The sequence below is a fragment of the Amblyomma mixtum genome, chromosome 5 (assembly GCF_055824585.1).
Source record: "Amblyomma mixtum isolate Tamu chromosome 5, ASM5582458v1, whole genome shotgun sequence".
NCBI classification, from domain to species: Eukaryota; Metazoa; Arthropoda; class Arachnida; order Ixodida; family Ixodidae; genus Amblyomma; species Amblyomma mixtum.
In genome coordinates this window covers 117,584,558-117,601,611 of record NC_143016.1, presented here as the reverse complement: position 1 = coordinate 117,601,611, position 17,054 = coordinate 117,584,558, and the positions used below count along the sequence as shown (strand labels likewise).

At 48.5% G+C, this 17,054-nt stretch overlaps 1 protein-coding gene across 1 annotated transcript; it reads left to right on the top strand.

The window, feature by feature from the left end:
* The first annotated feature begins 13,135 nt into the window (after positions 1–13,135).
* On the top strand, positions 13,136–15,679 carry LOC149343446 (solute carrier family 35 member G1-like). Its single transcript, XM_089542391.1, has 2 exons — positions 13,136–13,442; positions 14,814–15,679. The coding sequence occupies exons 1-2, from the start codon at positions 13,168–13,170 to the stop codon at positions 15,655–15,657; spliced, it is 1,119 nt and encodes a 372-aa protein (XP_089398517.1). The 5' UTR covers positions 13,136–13,167; the 3' UTR covers positions 15,658–15,679.
* Positions 15,680–17,054: the final 1,375 nt, after the last annotated feature.

Here is a 17,054-nt window from a genome sequence, read left to right as displayed (position 1 = left end):
TGAGCTGGTGCAGCAAAGACGTTATGCTCGCCGGCTTAAGTCAAATCTTACAAACGTAACGTGTGCACTCAGGGCGTATGCTTCCTCGCACTCCATTCTACAGCCGCCTCCGCCAGTTCTCCCTCCCTGGCATTTTGTGCAGCTAAGCGGTAACAAGCTAACTGATCTACGTCGGCCATCATCTACCCTCGCGGCGGCGTAGTTTCGCGAACGAATTACACAAGAAGACGCCCATCTGCCGCATGGCTCCATCGTTTTATACGCTGACGCAGGCATCCAGGCTTGCGAAACCACTATTGCAATTTACTGCCCTTGCAAGCCTGCCCTGAACAAAACGTCCAGGTTTCGCTTCCCAGAACCTCCTTCCTCCTTCTGTGCGGAGATGCTTGCCGTTCAAGAGGCACTATGCTCAGTGGCCGCCGTTCCCCTACTACCTACGGCTCGCATTGTCATCCGCACCGACGCCCTTCACATTGTACGCCTACTACGACGCGTTAGTCGCACCCCAGGCATTTATTTGTGAGGACATCCATCGTCTCACGGCACGCATCCCGCAGCCAATACAAATTGAGTGGGTCCCACGAGACCTCCTGAGTTCGCAAAGCCGTGCAGATTCTGCGACCCACCTTGTGACCCCAACGTCGTCACCTCCGGCGCCGCACACGTGCTCTAATACCTCCGTGTACGGTAACCCTCCCCCGTGGTCTTACCCGTGCAGAGGAGGTTGCGCTTCGGAGGATCCGGGTCGGGGTTGCCCTAACTCCGGCCGTTACACGAAAGTGGCCGCAATTCGAAGGTGTATATCCCGCCCCGGGTGTCCAGTCTGCAAGAACCGAAATCTTGAGGCAGACATTCACCACCTGCTTTGGGTTTTCCCACAGCAGGTGATGTGTTATTATTATCATAATTATTATTGTTATTATTATTATAATTATTACATTTATTGAGATTTTTTATTATTGCCTTTAAAAAATTTTTAAATTTCATTTAATTTTTTAAAGTTTCGAGCACTTGTCAGTCACCACCTGTGTGTTGGCCAATCCGCCGCTGTGGGTAAGCACCATTATTTTCGGGACAACAACATCAAACGCTGCTGGTGAACGTTGTCTTGATCCTTGGTTCCGTGACAATATAAAGCCGCCGTGTATAGACCAGTGGTTATGGAGCCCGGCTGCTGACCCGAAAGACGCGGGTTCGATCCTGGCCGCAGCGGTCGAATTTCGACGGAGGCGAAATTTCAGAGGCACGTGTACTGTGCGCTGTCAGTGCAAGTTAAAGAACCCCAGACGGTCGAAATTTCCAAGGCCCTTCACTACGGCGCCCCGTTACAGCCTGAGTCACTCTGGGACGTTAAAGGCCCCTAACTAAACTGATATATATAAAGGACACGCTCTGTGCGAAACTTCGACTAAAAATAAATTTCTGCCTAAATAACGATGGCACTGTTAATCTGAACTTCGCTATTGAAGAGCAACATCAATCTAATATCAAACAGAAATAAGAAACTATTTTTTTTTACGCAACCATTTGTAGCAAGCACTCTTAAATACTTCTAATACGACTGTGCGAAGGTGCATCTACACTGTAAGTGCAACCTACCGCAAGCCCCTCACACGAATTTCATTATTCTTCCAAGCATCCGAAGTGAGAACTAATAGGCCGCCGGCCGGCTTTCCCAACCATTCTTTCTGGGCGTGTCTTGCGGTGCACAGAGCATTCGTTGCGTGCATTCAGAAGGCGCCCACTGCGCACGGCACGTGCAGTGCGTGGCACAGTCGATTCGGGCAATTCCCGCCATTTCCGATGAAGAGAGCGATGCCTCGACTGCAGCCACTGCCCCGATCACGATGCGGCGCTAACGATGGGCGGACTTAACATAACAGCCAGCACGGACACGCGTAATAGCGCTTGCTGACGCAACCCGTTAGCGCGCAATCTGGCGTATAGCCAGCTTCCCTGTCAGCGTATTCGGTTCCCCGATGAAAGTTGCACTACGTCCTGCAAACCTCTCCAAAATCGTACAGCGGAAAGCCATAAAAGCGCCATTCGCACGGGCCCCGGACCACCACACACAGTAGCGTCTGTACGCAATGCTAGCTTACATCATTTCCACCGATGGGGAGAAGACGTAGAAGGGCGACGGGTCACGTGCGCATCCTCCTTTATGAATCTCCATTCTACTGTTCTCCTTCCTTCATTTAGGGCGGCAGCAATGAAGCGAAAAGGTAGGTACCAATGTGAAACCTTTACCGTGCTTTCTTCGGCATCTGTGTGACCGAGTGCATACACTGAACGACGTTGAAAGCTGGTCGGATATTGTACTAATTCTATACTGAAGCCTGTTTCACATGCAATCTAAAGCACTAGCGAATCCTGCCGCTGCGGCACAAAAACCAGTTTTTGAGTCGTCGTGACAGCGGGCGGCGAGGTTCCAACAAGTTGGAAATTTTCCCTGCGGCGCGCCGCTCAATCGCTCATTCGCTTGCATGTGAACAAGCCTTGTGTCTTTATATTTTGAGATCCTTCCATCTTTGGTCTCTATAAATAACGGTGCCATGCTCTTCTATCTCCTGGATCGGACAGTCCACAAAGCGCAAGGTAAGGGTGGAATATAAATGAAAGCGACAGGTTCATTTTCCCTGCGTTTCTCTCGACGAGATTGAGCCCGATTCCCGACTCTAATCCACACACGACGCCTTAGCAGACGGACAAGACTGCAACCATGCCAGCCTCACTACTTTTCGCCCTCGCTGCGGTGTCAGGAACACGATGGGAGTGCTGAAGCCTTTCCCGCCAATATGTCTCCTTCGCACATGAGTGCACACTAATCATGGCGAAAAAAAAAAGCATTTCTGCCAGTTGCTACTTTTAAGAAAAAACAAATTTCACGCGGACTTCTGCACTCTATGGCACTGTCGTTAGGAATCGGCCTTATGAAGCAGGAATCCTTCTTTTTCACAAGGTGTGGCGCCCTCTGGGGAGCGGCGGGATTCTTCTGCTGCTGGTTGAAAACAAACGGACGTGGGAGGCGCAGGCATGATCCGGTTCCATTAGCCGCCAGCAGCGCCTGCGGATGGGCAAGTGCACGTTTGACAGCTGCCGCTATCTGTCGCGTGAGCCTGTCACTAACATGAACGACTTGTGCGCAGTAAGTGCGGATAATTCGGTTTTTGAACTAATGGAGTTCGAGGTAGAGAAGCGTGCATGCGCAGAGCGTTCATGAGAAAAAGGTAGATTGCGTGAATTCGTAGTGTAGGCGTGTCATTACGCACCGGTAAGCTTACACGTGTTCAGTTCATCACGTGCGCATTTTAGCCTCCGGCGCTTTGACCGTAATTCATCAAAAGGAGCGTCACTGAACTCAGTTAAGATGCTGGTGAAGTTCCTTACACTGCAAACTTCCGCACTTACCGTGCGTACGGCTCGTGAAAATAGGGACATGCTAAGCGCTCGGTATCGCAATGCAATGATACCTTCAGTGTTCATGTATTCAAGGTATATCACTGAATGCTCATGCACTCAATGTCACATGAGTACTTCAGTTGTTTTACCCGCACTACCCGAGCATAAAAAGCTCGTCAAGTTGATGCACTAACTAACTATGTCACCACTCTAAATGAAAACTAAATCTGGTATTTCTGTGCATTACCATACCAGATATTGTTTGCCGATTGCCAAGATTCGTGATCAATCTTTCACTTTTCATGTGCCTGCATGAGCACATGAAAAGCCTTTGGTTTTCGTATGGAGTTACTTATTAGAAATTGGAACATAGGCTTTCGAAGCAGCATATAGAAAAAAAAAAGATGGTATCAGCGATGCCCGTCAAAAACCTACAAACATATGTGTGCCCATCGAGCCATGACTACGAACCATGAATTGAATGATTAGCGTCGCAACGGAGTAGCGATTCAAAAGAACTCATTAAATTTCATTTCTTTGAAGTTATCCAGATTTTTATAATACTGCATCTAGTGCTTTATTCGTTTATTTGTTTCGTCCTTCCTTCTTAATTTTTTTCTTTTTCATTGGTGTTCCTTCATTTTAAATTGGTTCTGATTATTCAATGTTGCCCATGCAATTTTTTTTATTTTTTCGCCGTTATAAAGACAACTTAGAACCCGCGTTCAAAGTCGAGGAACCAGGCGTTTTCGAGACCGTCCATTTTGTCGTGGTCACAGGCCCTCAGATCACGCGACACCGCTGCCCAGCGGTCGAAACGTAAAGACCTCTGCGTGCGTATCTGTCGGCCCCTCCTCACAGCTGTGTTTGCTCGTCGCTACGCCCCCGCTGCCACGAATGCCGGTAGTCATCATAACGGCAGCTGCTAGTCAGCATCTCTTGTCACACTGCTTTATTGTAGATGTAACGGCGCCAAAACGAGACGAAAGACAAAGGAAGAAGTCACACACACTGACTTCCTTATAACCCGCACCACAGGGTTGGTCTCGAGTGACACGACACACAAAGGGGAGCTCTCGCACTCTGCCAGTAAACTTTGTCGTCGGACAAACAGTGAGCAGAAAGGCGTGAAAAGATTTTCTTCTCTTTAAAGAACAAAGAAACTCAGCGTGGAAGAGAGCATCTCTCTCCGGACTCCTTTTAAACACGCCAGACCAAGGATTGGCACCAGTTATAGCATAAGTGACTGCAGGGGTTTATCTGCTGTTCGTGTAATGAAGCCAACGAAAGGGAAGTGCCTAGTGCCATTGAAGAAAAGCACCAACATGTCACTGGTAGGTACCAAGTAATTGAATGTCGCACTCGTTGCTGCTTGTAAATGACTGAATCATATAGTTTCTTCGTCCATCTCAACGACAACGCCTCTTCTAGCAACCAGTGCTTAATTATACGAACACCTAGAACAAATAGGAAGCAGATGCTTTCAGCAAAAGTGAGCGAGGTTGAATGGATGCTGTGGTTGCCTGCTTCGCCGCTACCACTCATGGCGAACTCCATTCGTTAAGCTGGAGCAGATTTTTTAGCTCCATGACGGTGAATGTGAGTTCCAGTGATCCATTCGGACTGCGTTTGTGAGTTCCACTGGTCACTTTGGAGCTACTCAATCCACGGCGGAGCGCTCTCTCTTGATCCGTCTAGAATAGTCGGATTTCGAAGGAACTTCGAGGGTTCAGTGCCTGCACGACCGCAATGATTGGCAGTGCTTGCACTTTTTTTAGTGCGCTTTCAGACGGGCGGAAAAACTTTGGCATTTCTTTGCATTGCTCAAACGATGTCCTCAAATTGAGAGTTTAATTATTCGCTATGGTTCTCGCTCCGATACCCTCGGAGATCGGTTACAGTAGTTCAAATAAATGCAGTGCCAACGATGGCGAAACGCGCGTCCTCTATGAAATGCTTACAAAAAAAAATTCCCGAATTTCCTTACGCGAAATGCGCGAAAACAACCGGCTACATCGACACCGCCGACCCCCCATGAAGAGGTATGCATGTAGGCGGGCATTCATAGATAACCGGCGTCGGGCGACCCTTTGTTGTCATTGTCCATGAAGCTTAGCAAAATGGCGAGGACTTCAAGAAATAATTTCAGCGAACTACTGCGCTGTGTTATCATGAAGCGCTGCTGATTACGAAAACATACGCGCGAAAGCTAAGCCCAATTGTCGGAGCTCCTTGAGTATAACTTCTACAGCACTACTGTCAAAACGCGCTTGTGCTTTGGTCAGTGGTGAAAATTTTTAGTTCTTTATTTATTTCAAAATACTGTAGGCTTTTTTCAGGCTTAGGCAGGGGTAAGAAGAGGCACAATTCATTTCAAACAAGCCCGAAAAGGCATTAACACCTCAATATATAAATTTTTGCAATAATTACAGCGCTCCAACAGCGCCCCAGAGAAGACATTTGTTCCCATGGACCGTGTTTAACTCTTCATATCTTAAAAAGTTAAATTGTGCCCACCAAGAAGCAGCAATCGCAATAAATGCACAATAGAGCGCGCCTCTCGAGCGCTCTATGGACGACTGTACAATTCCAGAGCACCTTGAAATTTAGTGGCAGCAAAATTTTCGGAAGCGAATTCCAGTTGCCAGTAGTGCAAGGAATGAAACAAGACTTCAGCGCCTTAGCTTTTGCAAAAGTAACTCCATAGAATGTTGCTGATAATTGCGAGATATAACGCGATCCCACTTCCGATCCCTACACCCGCTTTCAATCGGCCAGTGGAATTCACCACGGGGCATCGCGCTTAGCCGCTGCCTGCGCCGTGAGGTTCCGCTGTCTCTGTTTGGAAACTATGAGCGGAGCAAGGTCGGTCGACGCAGGGGGGATTTCACTCGCTGAATCGGACCAATGATCGCCTGCGTTCGTGCTTGCCACGTGCGCGTCTTTGTTAAAGATGCCCTACATGCGTCCCTGCGGCAAGCCCACCTTCAGCATCAGACTGCGGTCACTGAGAAGAGCGTGACTCCAAATATCCATGCTTCTGAGGAATGTACCCATCCTCGCATAACTTGTAAATCATTCCCAAAGGCTGTGAATAACTGGAGCATAGCCAAGCAGTGCGTTTGTTTGCAAGTGTGTGAACGGAGGTTACAGTGCGGTAACACCTAGCCAAGCCCCTTCATGACCACGGCTGCACTCGGCTTTGGACCCAAGGCGAAGACGGTGAACGAACCCGCGAATGTCGAGACCGTGCCTTAACAATGGCTTTCAGGGCAAGCAGACCTGCTTACCGACATAGTTAGTGGTTCGCGCCTGTCCCATGCTGACTCGCAGGCATTGCAAGTGGAGGGTCTTTAATATCCCCTGAAGGGAGAAAACGGGAAGTGCTCCGATAAGTGACAGGCATAGAGCCCTCTTAAACAGTTCGACCCAGGCCACGCATTTTGATGGAGGCGAACTGTTAGAGGCCCGCATACTGGGAGATGTTAGTGCACGGTAAAGAACTTCAGGTGGTCGAAATAATCCGCAGTGATCCACTATACGACGCCCCTTGTAGCCTAACTCTTAAAAAATAAATTTAGTAAAAAGGTAGTAAGTGGAGCAGTTACTAACTCTGACTTCGTTTTACTACTTTTTATCAGATATTTACAACCCTCTTCAAGGTATAGTTAGTAAAAGTAGCCCTTGCATCTTTTTACTAACTATGGTCGCTAGTTACTACCTAGTTAGTAACTGTTCCTTCAGCCCTAAAATAAAGTCAAAGAATATAAACTGACAAAACTGTCGTTCTTATAAATTGGTTTTGTAATTAAACATTTCGGCAGGATCATATGGTTTGGTAGACTGAGCTGTTTCTACAATCTCAACTTCATAATTAATACTGGTATCTTAACTCCGCCGGTAAGAGCCACTAGCCCGTAAATGAGAGTCTGATTTACGGCTGATATAAGACTCAGAAAGATTTCCCTACATGTGCGCGAGTGTGACTCCCGATTTGTGCTTTTCCTGCCTTCTGAAACTTTATGGCCGCACGGTAAGGTTGTTGATGTCATCACCCCGCATAATTTCTACATATAATGCGCAATGAGATTAAACCTAAGTGTGTGATTTACGGCCAGCACGCTCTGATAGCTCTGTCTGGATTCGGGAATTAGTCAAATTGACTATGAAGATTTTTTTATTTTTCTAGTACGCATAAATTTGACAAGCCACGCCAGCACACCGTACGATGAATCTAGCAACATATGCGAGTTTCTATTCATTTTCTTCATAAATACTATTAGCTTCCCGTTACTAACTGCAGGTAGCAGCCGTTACCTCAATGGGTTAGTAACTATTACTAACCTTCCCGTTACTAACTGCAGTTACTAACAGGGTAGTAACATATGTTACAACCAGTTACTACCCCAAAAGTTATTAAGTACTACTACCTTTTTTCTAAGAGTGGCTTAAGTAACTTTGGGAGGTGAAACACATCAACCACTAACCCTATCGAACCCTTTCCTGATAGTGCTGGTGCCGCCCCACTTCTTCAAAGGGAGCTGTCATTTCCCGACAGGTATCGGTCGGCGCAGCCATTCTTTTTGTCTGTCTTGCTCAGCGGCACTCCTTGAATCCGCACTTGCCGCTTGATTGGGCGCGTTATAAACAGATTAGCGGTGGTGACAGAGGTTCTGGCCGGCCCTTCCCAGTCGTGACAGCACACCATGAGAAGGTTACTCTTGTTCGACAATATTTTCAAATCGGCGCTCAAGAGACAGGCTTGCATGTTATTACTGTATAACGCTGCGCACTTTTATTTATGTCGTGAGGTTAACGTCCGCGGGAGCAGCTGCTTGTAAAACAATGGCGATACTGCATGGTGTCGCCAACATAGTCAAATCGAGGTACAGCAGGGCACGTCATCGTTTTACCTCCAGATTCTGCATGAGCAAGCTAAATAGAACAGGGATCAGGATGGCGCCTTAGGTACGTATCTGGTGTTCGGTGGGCGTTCGAATAGTCATGGTCGGCTCGGTGCAACGAATATCTTAACAGCAGTGCGACAGGAACGACAGCACGGACTCCGCTGTCTACGTGCCCATTCCGGTATGCCTCAGAGCAGCCAGTATTACCTGTTGTAACACTAAGTAGAAGGCTTTTCTAAGTGCACTGCAGCCAATATGCATCGGCTATGGTGGTCGTTTCCCATAGCTCGTGCAGCAGCAACGGGCTGTCAAGCATACACAGGCCCTGTCGAAAGCCTTTCTTGGCATTATCCACGCAACCAGGGTTTGTTTCATCCAGACAGACGAGGCGGGTTTGGAAGTGCACATTCAAAGATTTAGCGTTACTTCGACTTCAGTACGTTGCTTCTAAGGCTGATGTGCTAGCGCTTGTCGTTCAGTATCCATATAGACTGCCGAATATTTTCAGCTTTCTAGGAGCGTGCCGGGCCGTCAAACTGGGTTAGGTTTTTTTATTTTTATCCCACAGTTTCCGTTTCTTTCGTTAACTTCGGTGCAAACAATTCAGCGACTTCGAGAACGGTAGCATTCGCAGTTGAAAAGAAGGAGGAAAGGACAACAAAGAGCAAATTTCCAACGCAGAAAATTGAATAGCACTTACGCCTCCTGCACTAACGCAAAAAGCCCTCGGAAACAAAAAGAAACAAAATACCACCAAGAAAAGAAAAGAGGATCCCTCGAAACACCTGACCACACATCCTGACTATGGCTGCAAGGTACGATGCCGGGACAGACAGCTGAGCATGACTGCGGTCCACCGATTGATCAGGACGGGTCTGCGTGCCGACGAAAGGCAGGTCCGTGCACGCAAGCGCCAGTGATTGCCGAGGGGATAGTCTTATATGCCGGAAGCGTCTTCCAGAACAGATGCAGAGGTGCTCAAACGGGCAAAGTGACAAGAAGGCGGTCGCAGCCAGGACACATTGGCGCCTGACCGTAAGCTGCCCCGGAAATACGAGCCGTACGTATGCTTGCGCAGCTCTTTCTTACTGCCGCGATTTGCAATGACTGGAGACGCTGCGATGTTTTCGAGAATTGCAGACAGAAAGTATCGTGAGACGAGCGAAATATATATGGTGAGACTCGAAAAGAAAGTAGAATTAAGGGTTCTGCCCCGTGCCACTGAATATAACGGTCATTCCTTAGGAGGGCCAAAAAAAAGGTGAAATAACAGTGCCCTGTACTCTCCGCCTGTTGGGACAATATGTTCGTGTAAAGGACAAAAACTATGGTGGGAGAAGTGAAGTAATGGAAAATAAATTGCCCCAAGTATACCATACATTAGTTAGGTTGGGTGGCAAAGAAAAATAAATAAAAATAATGGAGCCCTGCCCCTAAAACACAATGGCAATACAGGCTAGTATAACGGACAGCAAGAATTTTACTTTGCAGTGCACAGTCGAATTTTCCCGTTACTTGCCTTACCTGCAGCCGTAACCGCTCCAAGAAAAGAGAAACTTAGCGGAGAGCTAACAGTGAAGCAGTGTGACCTAGTGTGTGCTGATATGTGACGAAAACCCCCACTGCTTCGAGGGCACCAAAAGACATCGTAAAACACAACTTGGGCCATGCTTGGGACATTCTTGTCTCTTCATTTTCACACCTTTCGTGTGTATGTGTCTTCTGGTGCCCTCCAAACCGCGCGGATTTACGCCATGCAATCGAATGCAGCAGACAACCAGACACGGGTGTGAGATTTGGAGATGTGGCTGGACTCGACGGGTGCGGAGGATGCAGCAAATGGCTAATTAGAAATTATGCGTCACGCAAAGTAGCTGGGCCAATTGGAGCATGATTCTCGGCAAAACATTGAGCAGGGAACCTGACGGAGACAAGAAGACACAGACAAAATGCTAACAACTGAGGAATATAATGCCTTGCTCGCCATTATGAAAATTAGCGTGTAATGAGTGCAGGTAGATGGTTTTCTTGCAGACACAAAGTTAACAAGGAAGGGAGAAGACTCAGGGAGCTTTCCGAGGTTTCGACCAGAGGACTTGTCTTCGCCCTGACGAAGAGAAATCCTGTTGTCGAAACGACGGCAAGCTCCCTGAGACCTCTCCCTCCCTTGTTCACTTTGCGTTTGGTGGCGATGATGATGATGATGATGATGATGCATGTACCCTCCCCCTCCCTCCATCTTTATGATATACAATGGGTGTGGTCACTGTAGACCGGTCTTATAATCAGACGGGTGCCAGCGGAATTTTGTGACAAAGAAGTTTGACTGCACATAGGTCCGGATCCAAATTTACCCACTTTAAGAGCAAGTTTTTTAACCCCTTACTCTTCAGTGCTGTCCACCCAGTGAGTAGGTTCTTTAGCTAGCAACACTTAATGGTTCTCAAACACCGTTGTCACCTTTTATACCAATTGCGTCATGCGCAAATTCAATTGTTCCTCTTACCTGATTGGTAACTAACGTTTCCTTGCTAACCTGCGTCCCTCTTAACAAATTGCACAAGATATAGGGTACGTATGGACACCGAATTCCAAGGACGCTTACAAAACCAGTAGTGCGTTGACAGAGAGATAGACACACAGAGACGGACGGACGGACGGACGGACGGACGGACGGACGGACGGACGGACGGACGGACGGACGGACGGACGGACGGACGGACGGACGGACGGACCGACAGACAGACAGACAGGCAGACAGACAGACAGACAGACAGACAGACAGACAGACAGACGGACGGACGGACGGACGGACGGACGGACGGACGGACGGACGGACGGACGGACAGACAGACGGACGGACGGACGGACGGACGGACGGACGGACGGACGGACGGACGGACGGACGGACGGACGGACGGACGGACGGACAGACAGACAGACAGACAGACAGACAGACAGACAGACAGACAGACAGACAGACAGACAGACAGACAGACGGACGGACGGACGGACGGACGGACGGACAGACAGACAGACAGACAGACAGACAGACAGACAGATGTTCTTAGCATCCTCTTAGAATAGGGGCGGCGGCGAGTGCCACCTCGCCAAGTAAACTGCAGTGGCTGTTTTAATTATTTGGTCATTTTTCTTCTTTTCCCTTTCAGACTTGTGCTTTCTCATTGTAATCTATTTTCTAGGACCTAAGCTATACTATTTTTATCCCCCTGATGATTCACTCAGTTTCTGCACTCTGTTTTTACGCCACCAGTACTCTAGACTTCCCGTGCTCGTCCTTACCGCTCAAGTGTTAATTCTTCTTTCAAAGTCCCTGAAACGCAAAGCCACTGAAAGGCTGCTATGTCCTATTTGATATCTGGATGTGTAGCTTTACGGTCTAGTAAGACATGTTTAATATTTTATACGTTCCTCCCGCATGCTATGCAAACACCACCTCCTCGTTCATATTAGCTTCTACATTGCCTGGTTCTAAGGTAACCTGATTTATCCTCCGATAGAAGAGAAATGCCTCGTGAATTATCATACGGCATTTCCTTGCGAATTTCGGTCTTTTCAGCTCTGTATTCACGGAATGCTTCTTTCGCTTCCTTCGTGTTCATTCCGCAGTCTCGGTTTCGCGGATTTTTTTTTCTGATCGTTCGTGTCGTGAAAACTTCCTTTTCCCTGTTATTGCCTGCGTAGGCTGCCGTAAGCTTTCTGGTCGTTTTCTTTCATCGCGTGTTTGCGTATTTTACTGTACAAGTACTTTGACTGCCCACCTCTTCTCATCTATTTTTCGTAATCTCTCCTCAAACGATACTTCACTCTCACCTTGCCATGCCTCGAAGGACGACCAGCCTATATCCCCCTGCATAGCATCGCTTTCTCTCTTTCCGTGAGCCACTTCGCTTGAGTTAAAGGAGCACCCCGCTGCTTGAGCAGTAACTGAAAGAAAGTTTCGGTACCTGAAAAAAAAATGTAAAGTAACTTTTTTACTATAAAAATAGCATGTAAATAAGTACAAAATTATGCACCAAGCGTTCTGCGTTGATTTTTAAGAAGGTTATTCATGTTGCAAATGTTTCGAGTCCCGTGTTCATGGCCATCATCCCGCACAATATGCGCTTCAGTGCTTCGCACTATGAGAGCTTCGATTGCTTGTTACATCGCTAGGCCTATCGCAGCTCCATACTAACCGCACGCGCCAAACGTTTTCGCTTGGTGTCCCTATAACAGCCTTTTTTTTTGTCAGTTTGCCGCTCTGTGGCCTCGCATCCGATTGCTGACTCGATTGAACGTACCTGTTTACAAAGTGGCGCCCAATGCTCTGGACTGCGCAGCAGCATGAGTGCGCCTAATGCTGTAAACATTTATACGCTCCAAGATAAAGCCGGGGACAGCGAGGTTAATTGAGGAACTCGTATTCAGTGCGACCAAAAGTTGTACTTCCGGCGTAGACTAACTGTCCTTGTCATTTCTATACTATTAAACAAGAAAAAGCGATGTTTGGTCGTTTTAAGAACTAGATGTTACTCAACAAGGAAATGCTCCCTAAGGACTAACCCTCGAGCCAGTTTTAGTCGTACTTGCGTACGCGTACTTGCGAGGTGCCTATTGTGTCATGCGATGACTTTCTCGTCTTTCTTGTGACTGTCTCGGCTGACACATTTATATTGAAGCAGATTCTATAACCTTTACCTGTCGACTGTCTATGCACCATTTGCTTGCTCTAGTCTCAGTGATCATCACCTCGCAGGAGTGTTGACTCGTACACGTGTTAATACATTCACCGACACACATGTCGCAGATGGCCTGCGGTGATGAGGTGCACTGCAAAGCATAGGGGCAGCCAGCGATGTCCGCCCAGAAGTCGATGGACACCTCGTCGTGTTCGCCGGCCGCTCCACGTTCCCATCCTCCCGCGTGCAAAGAGGCTGCCCCATACGACGCTTCCGCCACCGATGACGCCAAGCGGAAGTCCTTGGGCGGGGCGGAGCGTAGTGCGTGCGACGACGTCGACGACCAGGCAGCGGTGTCCTCCAACTCGTGGCAGCTGTACAAGGGGATCGCCTTCGCGTCACTGTCCAGCTTCTTCTTCTCCATGTGCACCGTCATCGTCAAGAGGCTACAGTACGTGTGTAGGCGCATAAGTCTGCACCTCTCTCAGAGCCTAGCAGGTGCTCGGTCATGCAGTGAACCAACAATTAAGACCTATCCGCGGCGTGAATGAACGCAAAGGAAATGCCTATCAGAAAAATGCTGTGTGGGCCTGGTTTGCGCATACAGGTTAGCAGGCAAAGCGCGTAAAAAGACAGTAGATGGTGCCTTAACTCATTTTGTTTTTTGTTATTTTGTGTGTGTCGTGTTGTTCAGCAAGAATTGCTCAAACATGTGCGTAGCTGTTAATCATGTACATGTTAAGGAGGTGAAGATATTAGGGAACCGTACACTCCGTAGCCCCTACCCCTTGGTGATGTTGGTACATGCAACTTGTGGACGAATGTGTCAAAGACTTCTTGTCATTCACTGAAATGTCTAACTTTCTGTGTGCCGCAGAAGCGTATAAATGCAGAAGTGTAGAATGCTGGGCTAGACGGTGGCACATTCTGAAATTAGCTGAGCGGAACCAGACAGGGCGGACAGAGAGGTACACACCGCGAGAACTAAGAACAGAGCTTAAAATAGCGCCCCGCTGGTGTCTGTTTTCTTGTCCGTCCCGTTTGTAAACTCGTCGTGCTTGTTGGTTTATTTAAGACCCAAAGTACGAGTAACTACTGCTGCAACGGGACAAGGACGGTAAAGAAACACTTCAGACTCACGCGAGCGCAGTGTATCTCTTAAATGTTAATTCGCTGTCATCATCCTCTTCAGGCAGCAGTTACTAGACGTCCCGTCTGTTTCAGAACTAATTTGAGAGCGGTACTAATTTCTAATTTCAAAATGGTACGAAACATCGCACGGGCACCCGAACTAGACAGTCAGAAAGACACCCATTTTAGAGTTGCACTTTCCTTGTGGCAACGTCCGCCCAGTAATCCGTAGCTGTGTAGTCTATGACATGCAAGCTCGGGGTCGTTCTGTAAACGAGGCTCAGAAGCTAAACGTGTGCACTCCAACAGAAAGTCGCTTCGGCTTTAAAGTGGGGACGATATTTCGAGACGGCACAGTGTGCAAGTGGAAGCCTACTGGCTTGCCGTGTGACCAGCCAATTCGAAGTTCTTTCAACACCTTTCGATCGCTTCACGGCCACATACTCCATGTGTTTCTTGAAGGATGACAGCGATGAAGAAAATGTGATAGAAGGCTATTATCTTTCTTCGGGGACAGTGAGCTAATGTTGTTTCACAAGGAAGCGTCTCTGACCGCAGCTTTGCGTCGTGGAGATTCATAGTACCTAACACTGACGTTAGCTTTTTTCACCGACATACTCGCGCGCCTATCAATTGCGTTCATCTGAAATGTGAATATAGCCTAAATACGTAACTATCTGCCGCGACGCAGGTACATTCCGGCAGCCGAGCTGGCCGTGGTGCGCTTCACGGGCATCTTGATGCTGTCTGCGCCTCTGGTGGTCCACAGCCGTGAGCATCCGCTCGGGCCTCCAGGTATGCGGATACTGCTGATCCTTCGCGGACTGCTGGGCGCCACGAGCCTGTTCCTGCGCTTCTACGCCATCCACTACATGCCCATCGCTGACGCGTCGGTCATCATCTTCAGCGTGCCCGTCTTCGTGTCCGCCCTGGCCAAGGTCTTCCTCAAGGAACCGTGCGGCTTATTTCACGTGGTCGCAATCCTGGTCACTCTGGTCGGCCTCGCGCTCATTACAAAGTTGCCGCTGCTGTTCGGTGGTGGAGTCGGAACCGTGCACGCCCGCGGCATGGTGGCCGCGCTGTCTTCGACCGTGTTCGGCGCTAGTGTCTACATTGTGGTGCGCAAGGTGAAGGGCGTACACCACTCGGTCATCATGTTCAACTTCGGTTGGGTAGCCATAATAGAAACGACCGCCATCTGGTTACTGACTGAGCGAGTGAAGCTGCCCCGTTCCGATCTGGACTACTGGCTGCTGGCAGTACTGGGCGTCTTCAGCTTCGGCGGACAACTGCTACTGACGCGAGCCCTGCAGCTAGAGCAGGCCGGACCCGTGTCTGTAGTGCGGTCGGCGGCTGACATTGTGTTCGTGTTTATTTGGCAAGTGTTGTTTTTCGGCGATGTGCCCGACGAGTACACTGCGTCCGGCGCCGTACTAGTCACGACGTGCGTGGTCCTAACCGGCCTGCGCAAATGGGTGCTCACACTGCCCGAGAGCTCAGCCTTCCGAGCTAGGATCGCCTGGCTTCTCACTTGACTGTATATCAGGGTTTTTTAATTACGCCTTCGGTGGTGAAAACCTCGTGCGGACGTTGGCCTGGTGACCAGCGACCTTTGCGTGCATAGCTTGAGAGCCAGTTTTCAAGGAGTCAACATGAACAGCGTCACAACCGTTAACTCACGAGGCACTTCGATAGATAAACGCTTACAGCGATGGATGTCTGCTCACGTTATGCGCTCCATGACACGGAGACTCCCTCCGATTAGTCAGCTAAAGCCACGATGTATGACAATGCAATAACAAGTGTGTAAGCAGTCGGTAGCGAGTCACTCGGACAGAAGCTACGCTAAGTGTCCTCACTGCCAAATTTCGCCCTGATAGACGTGTCCGTATCGGTATCGCAAGTTAAAGATATCATCCGATGATGTTACGGAAGAAATATTTTACAAGGCAGGTGTAATGTGGAGTACGAAGAGCTGCATCTTCAAACAGTGACACACTCGCTTGTTTTAAACCTTTCGCAGAACTTCAACATATTACTTCCATTAACGATCGAGCCAGTAACGATCCAAAGCCTCTTCTATTTCAATGACAGCCACAAAGCAAGCTTCGCAATGATACAGCCCTGAGCAAAATAAGAGTGAACAAACTTTTTGCACAAAACCACGAATTTCCAGGTTATTTCGCCAGTAAATTTGAAAACGACCTAAAGATATTATACACCCAAAGGAAACCTAGTTAGGACAGGGAATAAACTCTGCTTGTCGCAAGTAATTGTGGATAAAATCAATAAATAATTCCTCAAACTTTGTTCTCTCTCATACTGCGCACCGCGCCACCTCTTTGGACGCCTCTTGTTTGCGCCTCTTGTTACGATTTGGCGCCACTGATTGGAAACAGACTTACGTCGTAACGCAAGCTGCTGGCAGATTTTCCTTATGACGCGCTGCCTTGAGAACGAGAAAACAAACTTTTTCGTCCATTACTGTCTATGTCACTGTCGTGATCACGAGCTCTCGCTGCACGTGTGGAGCAGGCACGAAAGTGGACGAATGTAAGGGCGAAAGAAAGAGTAGCCATATGGGAATAATTTATTTGACGAAACTGGCTGATCTGGCTGGCATGGAAATTGAGGGGGTATGGAACGATCCGTCCGCCGAATGAACTCGCCAAATTGGTATTGGCATATGGGATTTATCGCCCCAAAACGACATGGGTTATGAGGGGACTCCGTAGCACAGGGCTCTGGAAAAATACAGATCACCTGGGGTCGTGCGCTGACATCGCACAGAGCACGGCCGCCTTGCGTTTCGCCACCATCGAAACGCGGCCGCTGTGTCCCACGTGGGTCTTCGCTCTCAGCATCCGAGCGCCCTAACAACTGTGTCACCGCGCCGGCCAAAGCTCGCCAAAGTAAAACTTGTGTTAAAGAG

Bases quoted from the DNA above. Each gene is read 5' to 3' on its own strand.
- LOC149343446 (XM_089542391.1), top strand. From the start codon at position 13,168: ATGTCCGCCCAGAAGTCGATGGACACCTCGTCGTGTTCGCCGGCCGCT. The intron at 13,443-14,813 runs GTACGTGTGTAG...GCCGCGACGCAG, and splicing joins GTCATCGTCAAGAGGCTACA to GTACATTCCGGCAGCCGAGC.